The 21,601-nt window shown below is 42.6% G+C and overlaps 2 protein-coding genes across 2 annotated transcripts; both read right to left on the bottom strand.

Annotated features, from left to right (window-relative positions):
* Positions 1-669: 669 nt before the first annotated feature.
* On the bottom strand, positions 670-10,630 carry cav1 (caveolin 1). Its single transcript, XM_035156991.2, has 3 exons — positions 10,254-10,630; positions 9,178-9,345; positions 670-2,832 (listed from the first exon to the last, which is right to left on the bottom strand). The coding sequence occupies exons 1-3, from the start codon at positions 10,287-10,289 to the stop codon at positions 2,491-2,493; spliced, it is 546 nt and encodes a 181-aa protein (XP_035012882.1). The 5' UTR covers positions 10,290-10,630; the 3' UTR covers positions 670-2,490.
* Positions 10,631-15,158: 4,528 nt separating this feature from the next.
* Positions 15,159-20,334, bottom strand: cav2 (caveolin 2). The gene is made up of 3 exons (XM_035157625.2): positions 20,037-20,334; positions 19,588-19,775; positions 15,159-16,934 (listed from the first exon to the last, which is right to left on the bottom strand). The coding sequence occupies exons 1-3, from the start codon at positions 20,184-20,186 to the stop codon at positions 16,784-16,786; spliced, it is 489 nt and encodes a 162-aa protein (XP_035013516.1). The 5' UTR covers positions 20,187-20,334; the 3' UTR covers positions 15,159-16,783.
* Positions 20,335-21,601: the final 1,267 nt, after the last annotated feature.

The following is a 21,601-nucleotide window of genomic DNA, read 5'->3' as shown; positions in this document are numbered from 1 at the left end:
AACAAACCTTTAACCGACTTTCCTTGTGCCACTTTTCTGTTGTGTCCTTGAGCGTAACCTTCGAATGATTCAAACAACACACCTTTGTTCAGCTGACTTGACTCCATTGTCAATCTGTTACTGCTGAAAAGTTTATAGTGAGAGGCCTGTTTCTAGAAGCATAGTGATGTGCCTGCTTTATTGTGTAAATGAATTGGAATACAGTGAAGAGCCTTGACTCTTAGTCTCATGAGCGTTGCCCAACACTTTTATTTGTTTCTCACGTAACCAGGGAAACGTTGTGCCAGGCTTGGATGAGAGAGACTATGAGCAACACCACAGGCATTAGGTCTCGCAGACTCAGACACACATACTTCAGAGGCCTTGGAGAGTGCTGCTGCTGCTGGAACTTATATTTCAGCTGCTCTCACTTCTGCTTCATTCTTATGGACTTTTTTCCACAAGTAGCTTCAACTGGCTGGTTCCTGCAGCACAGATGAATGAAAGCAGTCACCAAGTAACTACTGTGAATCATTATACAATTAGATTTTCTATGACTCAATATCACATGAAAAAATAAAGAACAAAAAGCCACTGTTAATATCTGACTTCAATGGAGAGGCACATGCTAGTGATTAATACCATCCGCATAATGAGACAGTATTTGAAATAAGCATAAACAAATGCACATTGGATTATATTAAATTTTAATGTGCACAGCGTTACATTATACAGTAAAAGCAAAGAAGGAAAAAAATCATTTTTTATAAAAAATATCACCTTTTGAGCTTAAAAGACTCATTTCAAGAAACAGGTGCTATGATATTACCATCCCTGTGTGAAGACAGCAGGTAGACTGAAGGTGACGGAGTCAAAGCGAGCTTAATGTCTCTATAAAACTTAACCCCCCACCCCAACCATATCCATCCCTGGGGTGGGAGGCGCCAGTTTGATGCTTTTCAGCATCGTGTCCACAGTCAAGAAGTAGGGGTAGCGGAACAAACTTGTCAGGGTGATTGAAAACAAAACAGGAATTGAGAGGACAAAAAAAAAAACAATTGGGGCGGGTCGAAAAATCATGACCAGATAACAAACAAAAAATTCATCCAGAGTCACCAGTCCACCTCACATTGTCTTTATTCCAATGCATTAACCTGCGCAAGTACCACAGTGCTTAAGAAAAACCTCCATGCACACTCGTGACTGCACGTCGTAAGTGTCAAGTGTGCAAAAGTTACTACTCCACTAGCTTTGCAAATGAGTTGTAAAGAGAGGAGATATTCATTAGTGCTATTCACTTACAATACTTTCCCATAGATTAGTGCACTGGAATGAGGCTCGTAAAGTCTTATTTTCGGCATAAACACCCATACAGTACATGTAGGATATCAAAACAATGGCAGTGAAACTAACCCCTGAAAGTTCTTCATTTGCAAAGTGTAGGAAAAAAATAGCATTCACTGTGGAGCTATAATGATGTGCATTTAAAAAGCATTGAGCTTCACTGAAATATGAAAAGGTTGAACTCAGAGTAAAAAAAACAAATTTTAATTCTAACATTCTCTGTCACACACTCATGCAGTTATGAGGATGATGGTGATGATGAAGCCGGCGCTGGAAAAGTTTTGTCGGGAGCTGGCGGCGAAGGCAAGAAGCGGGTGCTGAGCGTGGAGCGAGCTGAGATGCAAAAGCATTTCCTGCATCGTCAGGTGGCGTGGCAGGTGTGGACGGCGCGTTTTGCGGGCAAGGTGACGCAGGTGCATGCAGGAACGAGGGCAGGTTCAGTGTGTCAGACTGCTGGAAAGCTGGGCGAGGGCAGGGGCAGGTGGGGGGAGGGGAAGTTGTTTTTAGCTGGGTTGGAGGTCGTGTGGGGCCAAAGGGAGGGGCACTGCTGTGCTGTTCAGCTTGTGGAGGTTTGTTTTGTTTTTGCTGAGTCGGATAGAATTTGGCAGCAACCTTTTTTTCTCTCTGCTCTGACCCCACTGTGATCCTGCCCTGTCCAGAGGCTTCAAAGCAAATACACACAAGCGCAGGAGGAGACAGTGATACACTGCGGCATCCCCTCTTCACATGAATCAATCAGAGTGATCAGCTCCTCACAGAACCAGTTAGAATGGAAGGAATTAACATCATGTGATAAAACTAACAGAAAACACACAAGGAGCCTGGTTGCCTGCTTGACAAAGTTAACAGTGAGGAATTAAAAAAAACTATGGAACAAAAAACAAAAACCCCGTAGGATGACCCTTTAATTTCTTGTGCCCACCCATTTGGTTACGCCAACACTGGTGAGAAAAAACAGTTGGCGGGAAAGGGCGGTGCCAGGTGCCATGTGACCGCGCCTCTTCCCCTCAAAACATCCCCCCTGCCCAGCTCTGGAAAAGTCTCACCTCTTGTTTTCCAGAGGTCTTACTATTTTTTTCTTCTCTTTTCCCTCCATCTGTGTTTCTCCAGCCCTCCCATCCTCCCCCTCTTTCCGTTAATCCTCCTCCTCCTCTTGTTTTTGGAACGTTACACGTCCTTGGACAGGCGGACTCGGATGCTGCTGAGGCACTTGCCCATGGCCTCGAACAACGGGTCGCAGAAGGTGTGCACGCAGATGGAGTAGACCCTGCTGACACAGTGGATCTCGATCAGGTAGCTCTTGACGCACGGCACCACGGCCCAGATGTGCAGGAAGGACAGGATGGCGAAGAAGATACCCCAGATCAGCGCCAGGGGGATGCCGACCAGCGCCGTCAGCAGTCGGTAGCACCAGTACTTGGTGACGGTGAAGGTGGTGAAGCTGGCTTTCCACACACCGTCGAAGCTATAGGTCCCTGCGGGCTCAGCGATCACATCCTCAAAGTCCACCTGAAGAGACCAACAAAGAGAAATAGTGAAAAATGATGGCAAACACAATGAGTTGATGTCGATGCAAACTATCGACTGAAGACCTGCATGATGAGGCAATTATCTGCTAATGCTACATCCATACTACTACTTTTTCAGACAAAAACAATCTCTGTCCACATGAGCGTTTTGGCTCCGTATTAGCTTTAATTCTCGTCTATACTAACATGCCTGATAAAGCATATCATGTTAACACTCACATACACTAGGCATGTGCCTGCAGGAGCACACAGATCGAATAATATCTTCTCTCCTACACATGTCAACAGTTGTATCTTTGTAAAATACAGAATTTAACTGCACAGCAGCTGTAAGCAAAGACAACCGAGTCAGCAACGCTTGTAATTGATTATCCATGTTAAAAAGGTGTGAACTTCACCATCAGGACTAAAGACCTTAAAGCCTTAATCAATAGTCAATAAAAACAAGTTGTTGGGTTAAGATGCAACGGGTGGAATGGCTTTCATGAGATTATTTGCAGTCCATGTGTTTAGTTTCAAAAAAGCATGAGAAAAATTACACAGGGCAGCTGGTTCCCTGGTGACAAAAAGTATGACTGTCACGGGGGACAAATCAGCCTTTCATGCCACCAGACGGCAGAAAGAAGAAAAACCCACTGAGAGATTTAATATAGTGAGAATATTTAGACGATAGTGACATCAGAGGTTGGAATGTGAGGCTTCCGCTCTGTGGTCGGAAATTCGATTTTCCTCCCCATGGACAGAAGTCAGTTGAGCTACTTTCTCCAAAAGAAGTCATCTGAACACCACAAAACACAAAACTGCTGAAAACATAACCGTCACCAAACGGTTCTCTTCATACTGATCAGTGTGAAGAGGAGACCCCATGCTACCACAAACACATCAGGCCAATCATTATCTCCTCACACGCCTTCATCCACTGGCAATCATCTGTCAACAGTCCTTATATGGTGCAGTTGAAACCGTCAGACTGACTTCACAGTCCCTCCAATCTGAACTCAGTATTTCCACATACACCAGCCGCTTCCCTCACTGTTCCAGCAGTGATATGTCAGTTTGCTGAGATGCATGATGGGATTCCAGGCATAATTTCCATCTCCCCTGGCAGTGACTGGTACACGGTCTAACCACCAACACCTGCCCCGCCCTGAAATCTGCTTTGCTTTCTGATAAATCATTTAAGGATTTCAGTCTTGAAATCATCCACCTCCTGAAAAGCCAAAAGCTAAACAGATAAACAGACGTTGCTGCATTTGAGCGAAAATAGACAAAGTAGATGTATTCGTAGGCTAAATGATAACCACAGCTGGACCAGATGTTGACCATAAAACGTAGTCAGGACTTCGGCTGCTTGGTGGTTTGAGAACACCATGTCAGTGTTTGATATATCTAAATAATTATCTTCCTAGTAGCTTTGACATTTGCTGCTCTAAACACTCAGTGTGTGGTACGTCTTTATTAGGAAAAATCCTGCTGTGCACAGGAAGTGATCTGGTTTGTGTGGAATAAACAGGAGGAAATCTGCTCACTGGGTCTGATCAGTGAGGCTCACCAACATGGGCGTGGCAACCATCTGACATACATCAGTGTACCGCCCACAGTGTTTGATTGACAAGTGATGTGAGGGTCTTATTTCCATATATTCAAATATAAATAGAGATTGTTCTCATTACTTCCAGCAATAAGGTTTTCGTCTGACTTCTTTCTGTCTGTTACTTAGTTAGTTAGTTAGCAGGATTATGCAAAAACTGCTGACAGATTACAACAAAACTTGGTGGAACGATGGATTATGGGTCATGAAGTCAATTTTGGTGCAGCTCCGGATCAGGAGGCGGATCCTGAGTTTTTCTTTTCACTTTCGTACATTTGTCTATTAAATATTAACTAGGAACCAAGCAGCTGGTTAGCTTAGTTTAGGCTACAGTAGCATAACAATTGGACACTATGATGCTAACTTTGTCCAAATGTTTCCCGAAATCTGCCTCACAATCCTGTAAGGATCCTATTTTAATACTATAAATATACAATATATACAACAACAGATACATTTACTGAGTGCACAGTATAAAACATGCTCTCTTAAGTATGTAATAGTGAATGTCATATTTCTCTGAGCCTTGATGTTTTACTTAGGAACAGATCTTCAAATGTTTTTTTTTTCAGTAGCTCATAAATCCAATTCTTTTCCTCCAAGCAGCAGCATAAAGCTGTTCTCACAGCACCCACTCTTAGAGCTCGCTAAAGCCTTATAATATAATTCTCTGACTGCAGCCACAAAACCAGTGTGGTATCCATTTAATTTTTCCACAGCTACAAATTTTAAAGTGGAGCCACTCTGCGCCAGTTTCCAGAACTTTGATTCAGACTAAATGAGAGCCTTCTCCAGGCGTGGCACAAACACAACCACAGCAGGATGATGGAGCGTTTTTAACTTTATGAAGTAAAGTTGTTTGTTGCTATTTTTCTTCAAGCTTTCTAGTTTTCTAAATACAGTTGTGTGGGCAACATTCTGAGCAAACACAATGTCGGAGATGGTTAAAATTCTTTACAATGATTTTGGCCAAACTTTGAGGAATAAAGACCAGAAATGTCAATCTCGGCAACATGTGAGTACGTTTGTCCATCGGGAGCAGGATTCACAAAACGAGGCAGATACAGTGTGGGCCACAGCAGGGCCCTCAAGAGCCCTAACTGAATGATGAACAGTAGTGATGATATAGATTCATGTAAGCATGTCCTGTATACAAGCGTTCAAAGTCTTTACTGCCCCTTTCAGAGTCAAAGAATGGACCTCTGCAGTCGTGTCAGAGGTTTGATATGAAACAATGGCGTCTCAGGGTCGGCATGTGACCAGTCGGCAAGGCAACAGTGCTATTGAGTAAATAAGGCCATGTTCTATTTCCAGAGCTCCATCTTCAGGCTGTCAGCTATGCTTGAACAGACACAGTGGGTCTGCAGAAGAGCAGGTCAGAGTGTGCTGCGTTAATGGCCTCTTCTGTTGGATTGTGGGATCAGGTCGTCAGGCTAGATGTTTGGTTCGTGTCAGGAGAGAGATTAGGATGACTGGCAGCAGCATAGAAGTATGTGACCATAAGATGCACAGACTCACATCTCACTTATTTAAACGGGAGTGGTTTTCCATCCACCATAGTTTAATTCAGACACATTTATGTCATATATCATATAAAGGATCCGAAAGCAAACGTAAAATTGTCAAATGAATTCAAAATATTACTCCTGGTAAGCCATTTAAAAGAATTGAGTTGCTTCTTGCTAATTCTTGTGTAATTCTCAGAAATAAAAAACAACCCACGATATTTTCATATATAATTTTTGAGATATATCAGTAGTTTATGTCCGATCCGTACAACCTCTGGACAGAAACAAATCTCTTCACTGGGTTTGATAAGCACCAGATGTCTCAGCCCATAGAGGAATGTGTGATACCGTTTTGTCCTGATTAAATCACAGAAATCAACAAAACTGGAGAAAATTTCATGAAACATCAACTGATCTATAATCAGTTAAACATCCGTATGTGAAAAATGTGCCAGAGGGAGTGTTTCATTCCTTCAGTTTGACCGTCAGGACTCTAGATCTGCTGCCGGAGCTCAAACATCTCACAACTCCCATTGAAAAATGTTCCTCCAGTGGAGGCGTTATCACTCCACTGACCACTGACTACTCAAGCCCCTCCTCTCTGCTATATAAAGACCCAAAACTCCTCCAGAGGAAAAAAAAAACCGTCTCCTCACAGACCGAACTCCACATGCGAGTCAGTAATGGAACTTGTTTGATGTGGCCAGGTGATTGAGGCCAGCTGCAGCAGCTACACGAGAACACTGTGTATCCCTCAAGAATGCAGTGTGTGCATGAACATGTGTGTGCATGTGTGTGTGTGTGCATTTCCACTCAACATGCATGTGTCTGAATACACACAACACATGTTTACATGCGAGCAGTGCATGTGTGTGTGTGTGTGTGTGTGTGTGTGTGTGTGTGTGTGTGTGTGTGTGTGTGTGTGTGTGTCTGTGTGTGTGGTCGCAGTGGATCGCAGAATGGAGGGTTGCTGGAAGGAATTCCCTGCTTGTGCTTTTCATTGGGGCACACACAGCAAACACACGCTTCCACTTGGCAAAGCTGCTTCACTGACCTCAGAGCACCTCAGAGCCACTGTATACGGCGGGCTGTAAAAACCATGAGCTCATTTGTTCTGAAATCCAGGGGGAGGCAGTGAGCACCTTTGGGCTAGTCGTGACAAAAATAAAGTTATCTACTTATGTCAGAAGTAGCTCAAAATACTGCTGCTGGGGATCACTAGGTCTGCATGAAGAGAAGAATAGACTGTTTTTTATCTACAGTGTACAGTGTAACGTACAGTTATTACAAACTGTGGTAGATGAACCATTCTATTTTTCTATACTTCACACATTTCAGGTCAAACTAATTTTTATAGAAGTATGTAACACTTGCCAGTGTTATATTATTATATCAAATAAATATGAATTATCCTAACATTGGATTATGACATTGCATATTTTAACGATTATTATTTGGAATCTTCTTCTATGAAGACTAACTGTAGCCATTAACTAAATCTTCGTTTTGTAGTCAGTAACTTTCCACCTCTGGCTTCTTTGTAAAAGTCTCAAAGTTTCCTTGCAGCAGTTTTAATGTCCACAGTGCCCTCGCATGTGATTTCAGATCATTTCACCAGCGCTCTGTTCGGTTGATTACAGAGGAGTGGGCCAATCATAAAGCTGAATTCTATTCTGAGACTGGAAGGAGAGTCTGACTCACAGTCACACTGGAGGAGAACTGGGAGGGGGAGAGAGAAAAAGTGGTGGGAGAAGTGGGGGAGAGGAGGAGCAGAAGATGGGAAAAGAGAGTGGAGTTCATTTTCTTCAAAGATGCTCAGAAGAGTTTTAAAAAATAGATTATAGCCACAAATGTATACCCCCAAATGTCTGTGTTTGCTTCTCTTTGAAGAGAATGGCTTATTCAAACTCTCCTCTGTGACAGAGCTGGAGTGTAGAACTGGTGGTCACTGGTGAATACTGGCCAAATGTACCCTCCATCTTTTCATTTCATTTTGTTTAATTTATGACACGTGAAAGACATTTTCACATGTTTATCTCATGTGAATCCCTGTGTCACACCAATATTTACTTATTGGTACATGTGATTTCCAGACATTGCTCAAGTGGTAAATCCCAGTTTGAAGATGTGAAAGATATAAATGACCAATAAAGCTTCACCAAACTGAAATCTCCATGACAGTCTGCACACATGACTCCTGGTCCAACCAACAAACCAATACTATCAGACTTATCTATTGGAAGCTGACAGTGGCCAATAAAAAGCACCATATGGATATTTGCTACCCTGACGCAACTAGAGGAATGTAGGGAGGAAGGCAGGGAGGGAGGAAGGGAGGAAGGGAGGAAGGGAGGAGGGAGGAGAGGAGCAGAATGGGAGGAAAGAAGGGAGGAGAGCTGGGGTGTGGTGAGGGATATCCCCTTTAGCCTACCAGCTACTTGGGTGTTTCACTGTTTTAATAAGGCAGAGTTCGGGCATTTCAAAGAGTGAGCCCCTCCTGTCACACGCAGGGAAAAGTTTGACCCCTCTCTGATGAGGAAAACCCGCCGCAGCTGGAGCAGAGGGCGGCCGGGCTCAGACAGCTGCTGCCTCCATGCTGACGCGTCAGGTGGCTTCTTGCAGCGCACCGCTCCTCTGCTGCAGTGAACTCTCCCCTCGAGCTCCTTTAAACCAAATAAACGCTCGGTATTTGTGCGGTCAGGCTGCTCTCTTATGGAAAGAACTCGACTTGTCCCAAAAGCAAGGCGTGCGCAGCAAGCACTGTGAGAAACGTGCGTTCCAACAACAGGAAACTCGTTAATGTTTCCTCTGTGAGAGAGAGGATGTTCAAGTATCCAAGTCCGCAACTCAGAATGACGCACGGATAGTTTACGCACGTGGACTGTTTGTCCATTGTTGGTGACTTTTAATACCTCTGCCAAACGTCTTCCTAATAGGGGCAAATGGAACCAAAGCGCGCAACTGTGCGTAAAAGAACTGAGTGCGCCTCTGATGCGCAGGTTGCGCGCACAAGCAGTTTGACAGCTCACAGACTTCGGTGCAGTTTTCCAGAGATATTTTTACCGTGATTGTCAGGCGCATTCACTTATCAAATATAAAGTGCAAACTCTGCAACAAGTCTTCTGAATAAGTTATGGTATCAGGCGCCGATGGAAAACAGAGGGAGAGATGATAGCAGCCACACGCTGCATCCAAATTTAAAACTCAAAAGCCAGGTTTGACTCACCTTGACAACGTCGTCGTTTATGTGCTTGGGGTCCCGGTTGACCAGGTCAATCTCTTTGGTGTGGACATCCTCCATCGTCTTCTCGTTCAGACTGTCGTTGTCCATGTCTTTATTGTTGGGTTTGTATATGTTCCCTTGTTTTCGGATGAACGGCGAATGCAGAAACTCCTGTCAGGGTCCGGAGGAGGCAGAAGAAAGAATAGAGTGAACAGGAGGGAGGGATAGTGTGCAGTGCGCTGAGCTGAGAGGGAGAGAGACTGGAGCTGCGTGTCACCAGCCTGCCCTACAAACAGGGATGGGTTTAAATGAACAGAACGTAAAGCACCACACCCCTCGAACCAGCCGCAAGGGGTCCTCACCACCCATACAGCGAACTATTTCCCCGACATGTACCTGCGAGCATGGCAACATTATTAAGACGTGCGTAAAAGCGCATATTCCAATAGTCTTCAATTTTTTCCATAAGACACAATCAGAAAAGAAATGTTGACATTTTTAAACTTATACGAGTTACAAACTGTACCTATAAACTGACTTGTTCACATTTTATACAAACACATTTTTGGGTTTCCGTGTTGCTTTCGAATGTGTGTGCGTAAAGATTATTCTCAGTCGTACTCTCAGTCCTTTGTGAATCTTTCAAGCTCCGTCTCGTTTATGCTCACCAACACATGGCTTCACTACACAGAGCGTAGTTTGTGGTTGGAAAGTCTTAGAAAGTTGAAAGAAAAGTTTGCGGGTTTAATCTGCTATGCGCTTTTACGCACGGAAAAGTTGACCCCGATGTGATGCGTAAAACAGGAATCGGGTACTCTGTTAATTTTAGCCGGCTAAACCTCGCACCCTTACGTTAATGCGCACTGAATGACTCTTCACATTCCCTCAGCTGGTGTGGGAGAAGCGTTCATGACCAGGTGTCAAAAAAGACAACGACTGGTAATAAGCTATTTGGATTTGGAAAAACAGCAAAAATTCCCTCCTTGGATGTAAATGAAAGGTCCCTGGATGAAGGACTCCCCAGAGTCAGCTTCTCCACTAAAAACTAGTGCCAACTGTAAATGAGAGCCATACTGTACCTCCTCTGTGTTGCCGTCCTTCAGTCCTCCTGTCATGCTGCCCTCAGGTTTGAGCAGATCAGCGCGTTGAAACAGACAAGAAAGACAATATAGGAAGCGGAGAGGGAGGCGTGGAGGCAACACACTGAGAGGACCGGGGCTCCTCTCAAGGACATTCAGTGGTTTAATTCCTGCCCTTTTTTCTTTGAACGCGACTAGAATTTAATGCCAGTGGCTGTGAGGGGGAACCTCCGGTGTTTCCTCTCTGGTCCTCTCAGCGCGGAGCCTCTCTTTAACGCAGCCCGGGGAGTTCACCTGTGAAGTGGGCAGAGAGAGGAGAGCAACTGTGGAACCTGCCCGGCTGGAGGACAGACTGACTCGGTCTCAGGCTACAGGGATGTTTCTACTTGCGTGGAATCTCTATATTTGGGGATCAGGGCAGAATAAATGAGCCGTTTGTTAGGCGAAATGTGGGCGTTAATTGGGGGTGGCAAGGTGTGTATACTTGCCATACCTTAGTCTGAGACAGGCAGATTCACGTGGCTGTAAGAGGAAGTAAGAGAAATAGATAAATGAATTTTTAGAAGCAGTCTGAATGATCTTTTAGCAAATATAGATGCAGTTGCTCAGTTCATGACATTTTTAACATGTATACTCCAGCTGTTGTTTGTAGCTTCTCAGGGTTAATTGTGAAGCCATGCTGGTCTCACTGGTCTGTTTACATTCTTCTATCTACTCACCTTGGAGAGACACTGGCACACTCAACTGTTTTCTGCCACTGGATGATAGGAGCAGGTTTTAGGTGTGTCTGGGGGGTGCGACTCTGAAACAACCCAGTAATAGTGCAAAAAAACACTTTCCCCTTTCCTCCTCACCCAGAGTGTGAAAACATTAGTTTCTTTTTTTTTTAAATAAGAAATGTATTAAATGCATTATGAGAATTTAGGAACACGTTTTAGATATCCTGTAAAAGATTCTGGTCCCATTTTCTAACATGCAAACATCTTCATATGCATGATTTAAATAATAAGGGTAAGGGTTAGGGTAACAAAAACTTTTCTGTTTCCTGTTTTTGTCTCTCACACCGTTGTACGCTGAAGTGATTGCTCTTTTAAAACAACTGATAGGCCAAGAGCGAAATAAATAACCATTTAGAGGGATAATGATGAGCTCATGCAGCATGATAAGGGCTGTAGATGTTGATTTACTGTCTCAAACAAAAACAACACAAACAAAAAAGTGAAACGTACACAGAACGTTTGCCGATGTTTGGCTCAGCGGACACACAACTGATGGAAATCCCTGACTATGACGCATGGGGAGTGTCATTGATATCACAGTTATATAGCAGACGCAGACGCAGCAGTGAGTGACGTGTAACCAGGAGATGAATCTACTAATAGTAGATTCTTAGTGAAAGGTATATATGATAGCCATTTCAGCGAGAGCGACAGATGTCATCAGTTGTAAGAGTAGTGGTATTTTTGATGCATCACTTTATTATTGTTCCATCATCTTATTAGATTAATATTAATGATAATTCAACTCTTTGGGGAGTTCTGTTTGACTGCCAGTCTGGATCAAGGTCAGGGGTCAAAGGTCAGGGTCAGCTGCTGGACTCTTTGGGGACTATTGCTCCCAGTGTGTCTGGTGGTTGTGCTGAGCGTCATGTGCGTCCTATAGGTAATGGTCAGAACTTACAGTTGCATGTCTGAGAGTTTTAATAGAGTTTTAATAGAAGCAACGACTCAAGCCATGTTTTCTCTATTTGTTTGTTTTTCAGCAAGATAAAAAAAAAGTTCTCAGCCAATTTTCATAAAATTTGGTGGAGGTTGATGCATGAACCGGGGAAGAGCCCAATACATTTTGATGCAGATCTGGATCAGGACTTGTGTCCAGACATTTTCTTCACTTTTTAAACATTGTTAGATTTTGGTGTTTGGTATTTTTCAACATGTTCATTGATTCCTCAGAGAATAATTCCCGGGAGGACTGTTTGACCTTGGTGGAGGTATGTTCTCAACTGAGTGTCATTCTAGTTATATAAGTCATTTGTTGTACTACTATAACTAGAAAATGCTATATTTATCCTATCTGGTTTGAGTCAATGTTTTTCATAAAATGAAATTCTGCTTTATTCTTGTTCAGATATGTGGTTTATATATAACTTATAATGATTTACTATACTGCTGTAATATTACATACACTGCATGTTGCATATTTAAGAGGTCTGTTAAGCAACCATAACGAAATTCAGAACCAATTTCAAAACTTTTCAAAACAAAAGCTCTGAACTTCAGCTTAGTATAAAGCATTACACCAATGATATGAATGTTGTGGTTCCACAGACAGACAGAAAGACAGACAGACAGTTGAATTAGTAGGTAGAATTTAGTTTGATAGGTATGTGTCTACGGCTGAAGGGCAAAGGTCAGGCGTTCTGTCAGGACTCTTTTCCTTAAAGGCAGAAACTTGTTGCTGAAACAAACAAGTAAACAACATCAGTGCATTCACACGTCCCTTAAATTTACATATTTTGAAACAACACACCACTTTGTTTCGTTGTGCGCTGAGTGAGTGGCTGCACATTCAGTCCTAAGCAGCATTGCAGGTCAGAGCAACTACACTTTGCAGGATAAACCTGCATATCAAAAATGTTTTTTTTAATGGACATGGAGAGTCAATGTCGGTTAGAGTTTTGACAAAGATTGGGGGAATGTGTACCCTCTGTCGTCCCTCACAGGCAACATGTCCTCCCAACTTGTGTCCTGTGCACACCTGTTGATGTGAGACAGCAGGTTGGGCAGCATACAGGTCCCACGGCGGTCTGGGTGCTGGATCCTTAAGAAAAGGAGCTGCAGGAAGCACCTGAAGTTAAGCAGCAACGAGCAAGGAAGGGGAACACAGCAGGATCGCAGCAATGAGGCAGAGTCACCCCAAAATAATGAAGCTGACAACATGGTTGTGTGTCTGTTGATTTGAAAAAAGACAAATGTCTATCTGACTAAAATACTTCTGTGCATCAGAACCGATCACCGCTCAATGTTATAGGACATGTTTAGTCCTGAATGGCATTAAAGTGCAGTAACATCTATAGTTAATAGTTGTGTCATTATCACAGCACTGTTCACACATTGTGCATAAACAAAATGCAAGCTTATTGGTGCTATTTCATCCCACTGACATATACCTTTCCTGTTGAGTTTATTAGTTAGTTTATGTCAAAATCGAAATCGTACATGACTTTAGGTTAAATACCGAACATCACCAACTAACACAAATTAGAGTTGCAGGTGGAACAAATATGAGGTGCAGAGAGGTAAGTGGAGTGCAGGAGGCAGAAATGCTGTGCAGGCCTGCAGGTCTAAAAGCGAAGCCTCAGGTCATGTTCCATCAACCTACAGCTCATCTTTGTATAAGAGGTGTCTCATGCAATCTCTGCAAAGTGATTTATGAGGCTTCTCTGGCACTCAGCTGCACGTCCCTACTCCCAACCACACTCATCATCTTTGACAGAAAGAAGCCACACACAGACAATTTAGCTTCAGGAAAAACAAATTCTTTATTTTTATTTATGAAGAACATTTGGTTTGTTGAAGTAAAATAGATTTGCCCCACATTGAGTTTATCCACACTTTGAGTAAAGCTGCAGTTAAAATGATTTGGCGCAGAGAATATAGTACAAACTTATAATTACAGTAAAAAAAAAAATCACACTGTGAAAAGATAAATCACATTATGATTTATTTGTCTAAAATGGATCAATGACATTTGAAGGATAGCTGATCTGAGGTTTCTCAGTTCTACAAGTTATGTGGAAGAGAGAAAAAGCTTTGGCCACACACGTGTCTCTGATCCACTTTTGCACAACCTCACCTTGAATTGAAAGAACTTTAAACACAAGCATATTGGCTGGCAACTTGTCGCTAGTCCAACACCAGTGAAAGGATTTCAAAGCTCTGACAGAACTGCTGTGCTTCTACTGTCAGCTGGAAACAAAACACTGCCACTGTTGTGTCACAGGTCTGTCTGGTGAAGAAGTTCAGCAGCTCATCTAACAGTGCAATGCTGAGTAACAAGCTGGAATTTTAAAAACTGCGAAATGTAACTGTTAAATACAGAGATAATCCCATCTTCATCTTCAGGAGCCATCCACCTCGAACTGTACACGGTATTCAGCTATGGGATAAATATCTGACGCTGGAAAAAGACGTGGACAGGTTGAAACTCATTGTGTGAAAGCTTGAGAGAAAAAAAAGAATCTCAGCAAACATTATTTTGCATTGAGTTTTCCTTCTTCAAAACTGCAGCAGTCTTCTACAGCGTTTCTTAAAATACATTTTCAGAATTTCAAATTTGTTTGACCTCCTGGTGTTGAAATAGCAACGTGCGATGGCACTTTCTCCAATGATCTTTGTTTTAGAGAGCAGGTGTACAGCCAAGCGTCCTATGAACATTTAACCATGACCAGTCATACCTGCAACTTTTCAGCATCCTTGTTATATATATTGGATCGAATAAAACGACAGTGAATTAGCAGTCGTTTTTGCAGGTCTACTGTGTTTTTAGCTCAATATTTTTGGTTTTGCAGCTCATTTACAATATAGTTCAGTCTCAACACTCTCATCAAACCTGTTCTCATGCAGCAGAGAAGTTGGGGACGGGCCTCAAATAAAAACATCTAGTTGCTGATTTATCAGGAGTACGTAAGGGAGAATGAATGTTGGTGCTGCTCTGTGTCTGCTGGCTGTGGATACAGGCAACTGTTTGCTAACATGTTAGCTATAACAATAGGATAATAAATCAGAGTTATGTGTATTTTCTCTTGTTGCTTTAAATGTTGATTGTAGGTTTTTATGGCTGCACAGATTTTTATCCATCACATAAGTAGCATTCAATTGAATAATCAAAGACAGATACAGTATGTGGTCTTAGAAAATATGTCTGTTTATTAGGGGTGTGTTCACACACCAAAAAGTTGAAATCTCTCTAGAAAGCACATTTCAGTATCAGCACAAAACAGACACTGCTCTATCGATCATCTTCTACATTTCAGATTGTACAGCTCAGAGCCATTTAACTGTATATGCTTTTACACAACTTTATCAAATCCACAGCAAAAAGAGGTTAAAATAAGATTATGTGGCTGCTTAAAGGTAGGGTTGGCAATTTGTTTCAGAAACACTTTTTATCGTATTTGTTGAAATCCTCTTCACATCCCGAGAGCCATCAATGGCTCGCAGGACTGTAATAAACACAACCAATCATTTAATTCGCACTGAATGAAATGAGTGGCTTGTGTTCCTGTCTCTAACAAACCGACCTGCCTGAGACGATAGTCAGAAGTTAGCAAGCAAGTCACAGAAAAGCAGTTTTCTAGCAGTTGTCAGTGCACGTTCATGACTGAGCATTGACCAGAGGGCCGATGGGAGTGGGTGGGATATATCGGTTGTATTTTGTCAAAGTGTAGCCTGCTTTTCCAGAATTTCCAACCCTAGCTTTAATGTCCTCCTGGCTGTAGAAGTAGGGTTCTCAGCCCAGCCCGAGTAGTCGCAGCTCTGTAGCAATCAGAAAGCACCTCTAAATGTAACATGCATGTACCAGAGTCTGAGCTCTTCAACTTCTTTGGTGTCTGACACCACCAAATGTTTGCCGATCAAGAATTGGTGATTGCATAAATAATAAATTAGAACCCTTCTGAGAATTTTACATAGATCCATGTTAAAACAACTCTACTGCGTATAGCTTATAGGCTAACATAGGTCCTTAAGGAAGCAAATGCCTGATATTGCGAAAGCACTGTTAGATCAACACAGCAGATAAAATAAGCCTGTGAATGTGCAAAAAGCTGCGTCTCAGCATTTAATATTAACATCATTACATTCAACTTCTAGCTGAACTCTTTGCAATATATACATGTAAAAAAGCAGAAATATGACATCTCGTAGCAAGGCAGCAGTATGTTAGCTTGAACAATAATACACTCCTCTCTCAGCCACAAAATAATGGAATGACAAGAATTTCTTTTGGTCACAATCAACGAAAACAACTCAGCTTTGGGTGGTGAACATGAGATACTTATAAAGTCTTAAGTGTTTGTTATAACTGCTTGTTATGTTGTATCTAATTAAAGTTCCTGCAGCACTAGGTTCCTGTCATGATACACAGGAGAGGCTCTGTTGACATCTCTTGATTTGCAGGTCACATGAAATCTAGCTATCTAAGCTACATTTGTTTTTCTGTGACGTCTCTTGTTATAGGAATGTTGTGATAATTAATATTTCAAAATTAATAGTCACACTAAGTTAAGAGCTTCAGTTTATGTGACTATATACAACCCAGATGGTTTCCTCCCCATGCACATGACCTGCAGGGAGACTCTGTAATCAAGATTGTGTGTACTGAAGATGTTTGACAGATTAAACCTTGACACTATATCCATCTACAGTAGTTACACTTTTTTACAGGAATTTCCAGGATTACATTTTTGACTTTATAAGAACTCATACCACTTGGATTATTCACTCCTGCATTTCTTCCTCCTGTCTGCATCAGTTCTCGGTGGTTTGGACTTGAATGGAGGACAGGCTCTTGCCCATGCTGTTGAAGAGCGGTGTGATGAACATGTCCGTCAGACTCCTCCACACAATCTGGACGGACGGTAGGAGCATCAGGCAGCTCTGGATCACAGGCATCACCAACCTGGCAGGACAAGGTTAAAAAAAGGTTACTAAGGAGCAGATGCTAAAAGATGAGACAATCAGATATAGTTTTTTTACTATCTTTATTCAAGAGTCTTTCAGTTTGACAGCAGGACTCAGTACGGAGTAACGCAGACGTTACTCCGTACTGAGCACAGCGACACAGCACGTCAGAAAACATAAATCGCAACCGCTGGTCTTGAACAGTAACGTTCTTAGGAGGAATGTGCACGGACACATTCTCTTCCTTGCATCCCTCCACGCTGCAGTGTTTCTTCAGTGTTGTTTGTTGTTGTTACCCTGTGGTAGCTAACAAGCTGCTAGCTCAGCAACATGTCTGCTTTGTGTCGCGTTCGGTGTGGAGGGGTGATGGTGGTGGTGGTGGTTTCGGAGGCTGGACTGGTACCGGCTGGGTGGGGCTGAGAGACGAGTGCGAACCCATATGACTCATACGGGAGAGGAAGTACGAAACGAGACGCTTCGATAACATATTTCTTAGAATGGACTGAGTGAAAAAGTCTGCGGAGTGATTGTTTTCATACTTTGAGGGTCCCTACTGACCCCCTTCAAGGAATTACGGATTGTAAAAGCCCAGAAAATGTATTTTACACAATATGGGCCCTTTAATATATGCAGCATCTACAGTATTTCCTGTATAATTTCTTATTTGGCCTGTTTGGCATCTGTGTTGATACCACTGATCCAGATAATCCAGTATTGAATTTTTATTTTGTGCATCTACCAACTAATTTCACAAATGCCTGTCTGTCTGTATGTGGAACACATATCTTCCAAATGATTCATCTTATAAACTACAGTAGCGGTTGATTCGTAACAGACCTCTGAAATAGCCGACATGCAGTGTACACTTAACAGCAGTTAAGTAAACCGAAAACTTAAACACACAAATAATCAGTAATAAAATAACTGCAGTTTAATTTTTTGAAAAACATTGACTCTAAATTGATTCATAAACCAGGGGGAATGAACACAAAGTTGTTCTAACTTTGCACCACAGATGAAAAGCTCTGTGCACAACATCCAGCAAACAAACTATAAAAAAAAGTCAAAGTATATTGTAGAACTATTTGAGTAGAATGAGCTCTACACTAGTTTGCACTAATAACATATTTTTTCCAATCAGAGGGTTTGATTTGATTTTGTTTTGATGGATATTTGCCATACGTAAAGTCATGTCTGATATTTGTGTTATCTTATCATGAACTGTAACGATCTTGCCTGTAATGTTGTTTTAATGTTTTTTAAAAAACCTCTTTCAACAATTGTGTCATAAGCCTCTGTGTGATCTCCCTTCCTGACATTCCACATGTATTGACCGGCTCAGTGTCACCACTCAGTCCTCTATTGATCAGTGAGGCGGCTTCCTCCTTCAAACACTGTGGTTGAAGGAGCCACGCAGCCCAGGCCTGTGACCTCACCTATGTGAAAGGTCATGCGAAAGTAACTCTGCAGTTTTCTATCTGTGTCTGAAGAATGTCCCACTCTGGTCTGAAAATAGGCTTCAGTTGCTACTATGCCAGCGATCTGGTAAAAGACGTGGGCCATTTTTATTTCCATTACTTTTCCCCCCACTACACAACTCAACATTCCTCCCAACTTTCCACAGTGCACTTTCCCCGGGGAATAAAATGTTGTTTCATCAAGTGTTACTAAATGGACTCTTTGGGTTGCGGTTGGGAACGTATAGTGCACGCATGTTGCTTGAAAGTCTGGAAGCACCTGGTTCTCTCTGCGAGCACATTTAGCCGACACAAGCCTGACGTAATTATCCAAATAAGATTCTAAAAACAAAATATTTCAATGTCATACCGCATGTGACGTTGACGGTAAAAATAACTTGTGTCAATATTTGCCTAAAGTGCTAGAATAATGCTGGCGTGCAGCAGTGGACCGTGGGGACAGTCACATAATGTTCCTGTGTTTCCCTGCTCATCGAGGACTTTAACTAAATACTATCATTATACTTTCATGGTCAATAATAGGCTGCTATATATTGGAAGTTATGTGTCAACAATTTCCCTGACTCTCTTTTATGAATTCTGCTTTTTTTTATACTTAATATTTTGGTATCACTAAAATATTTAGACTGTATAATATCTTTATTAGAACTCATGACCTCTTGATTTTAATGTTTACCTTTTTTCCAAATTCTGAATAGGCCGACTCATTCTAATGTTCCTATACAGGGGTGGATAGAGTGGTGGGACGAAGGGGGCACTGGCCCCAGCTGAAATCAGATTGGCCCTTGAATTCGCCCTCTCCTGTTTTTAGTCTTAAACTATAATAAATAAACTAAACTCTTGCTAAACAATATCAATGCTTCAAATCAAAGCGATAGAGCCAACGCTAAACGACTTAGCGTGCACCTTGTGCACCTTACTGAATCAGGAAGTGTGTATGGGTGTTCCACATACATTGTGCCCCTCTGTGTAAAGTGTGGCAACTTAATGGCACCCTGATTTAGAAAAATCCGTCATCCACCACTGTTCCAACCTAACGTGATGTTTGACTGGTATTTCCTGATGAAAACCATTATCTCATTTGAGAGTAAGATTTGGCACAGTGACAGACAGACCAGGCTACACGAGCAGCAGCACACAGAGAGCTGCGGGCTGGGAGCAACCTCTTCCTACCAGATGTGGATGCAGCTGAGCACCGCGAACACCAGCCCGAGGATGAACGCTATGGGCACGGCCAGCAGGGTGGTCAGCAGGCGGTAAATGACGAATTTGACCAGCTCGAACGCAGCGTGGCTCCCGATCCACACTTTGTCGAAGCTGTGCGCGGAGAGCGGCTCAGCGACGACATCTTCAAACCCGACCTTTCGGATCAAACACAGGTTGTGGACATGTTAGACTGACAAATAATACAGAATAGAAACTTGTACAGGAAGGAAACTGTGCGTGATAGTGACGCGCACCGAGCCACTTCCAGGTATTCATGCTGCAGTTTGCCAGTTTCAGAGTTCATTACATGAAAACAATCAGGTAACCTTGGTTGTAACAGTTGTTATTTCATCTTAACAGCTGCTGATTGTGTGGTTTCACTTTGAAATTCATTCCGCACAAGGCGCAGACTTTACCTTCAAGTGCGCGTTGACATCGTTTGGATCTCGGTCCGGCTCCGCTGCGTAAACTTTCCCCTTCTTCGACAGAATGGGCTCAATCGATCTGTTGAACTCATCTTCGTCCATAATGATACTAGTGTCCGATTTCTCCTTCTCCAGTCCCATGTTGTCCTGTCAGACGCGCAGACGACGCGGGGAGAGCAGCTGGTGACGGTGCGCTCTGCGCTCTGCGCCGGTTGGAGCGCCACCCCGCCCCGTATGGAAAGGCAGCTCAGCGTGGGGCCGTGGAGACACAACACACTCAAAGTCACTTCCCCAGAGCAGTACAATAGCTCAGTGATGACTGACACCACTGTGCTGCGTATGTACTGGCCTCCAGTCACTTTGGAGACGGGAGAGTCCTCATGCCAGCTGAAGACCCCAGTCCTCTGCAGCCATGTGATAAAGCTGCAGGCTATTTCTCTGCTTACTAGTGAGACTAGTCTTTTTGAGAAGTGGTTATTTAAGTTCAGGCATTTATTGTCTCTGTAAAGTTTTGGAAAATGTAACCACCTGTAATTATAAATTATGATGCAGAAAACATCAGTTAACTATTTCTCCTCCAGGCCTCCTGTTTTGGAAAGACACAGCCACATGTTTATTGTTCTCAACACTTAAAGCCTGCCTATTATTGTTGCTATAGCTGAACACACTGTTCTCTTCTACCTATTGAGTTGATTTACCAAATTCTTTTCTTTTCGCTGGGTGTTTGGATTTATTGCTGTCTGGCTGCTTCGAGCTCTAAACACATGCAACGTGCAGACATTGTTAGAATAACTGCTGATTCTTCAGATCTCTGAACAGGAACCTGAACAGGAAGACATCTTCCTCAGGCAGCTGCTTGGTGTTCCACACAATGATATGTCTGAGGACAGAGGTTTGACCTGACCCCATGAACCCACAGCACATATTCTATGTGTGTCTTGTTGATGTGGTGAATTCCACATTATTCTAACTATGTATTTATTGTATATGCATGTGAGCATGTGTGTGCATAAATTGTTACATTACGTCACTTTCTTCGGAGGTTCTCCTCCTCAAAAATGTACTATATGTCACTTGTCCTTGCAGGGCAACAGTCTGGTTGTACACATTATGTCAAAATGTCATTGTGTCATCATGTCATCAAACTGTAAAAGAGGTGTTTCTTAATGTACCTGTGCCTACATTTTGTTTCCAGGAAGTACATTATTGGAGTAAAAGTAAAGTCCACATCTACTGATTTCTATTGAGTTGCTTTTAGACTTGCACTGAACTCCAGATAACCTCCTGACATTCTCTGGGGGGCTGTATGTGAGAATTCAAATGTACGAGTGAGAGGCGCCGTACTTTCTCTGGAGATTCTCCTGCCAGACCCCTCGTAAAAACTCAGGAGAATGTCAGAACGAGCACACACGAGAACACAGCGGGAGATCCTCTGCAGGATTCACTGCGAGCAGTACATGTGTTGATGATGTTCTCACATAAGAAATAAAAAATAATATAAATATCTCAGGATGAAAAAGAGGTGCCACACACGCAGAAGACACTACGAAGATGTC

This window comes from Hippoglossus stenolepis, chromosome 5, assembly GCF_022539355.2.
Source record: "Hippoglossus stenolepis isolate QCI-W04-F060 chromosome 5, HSTE1.2, whole genome shotgun sequence".
NCBI lineage: Eukaryota > Metazoa > Chordata > Actinopteri > Pleuronectiformes > Pleuronectidae > Hippoglossus > Hippoglossus stenolepis.
Note: the sequence above shows the minus strand (reverse complement) of the source record. Positions and strands in the feature narration are given on the sequence as shown.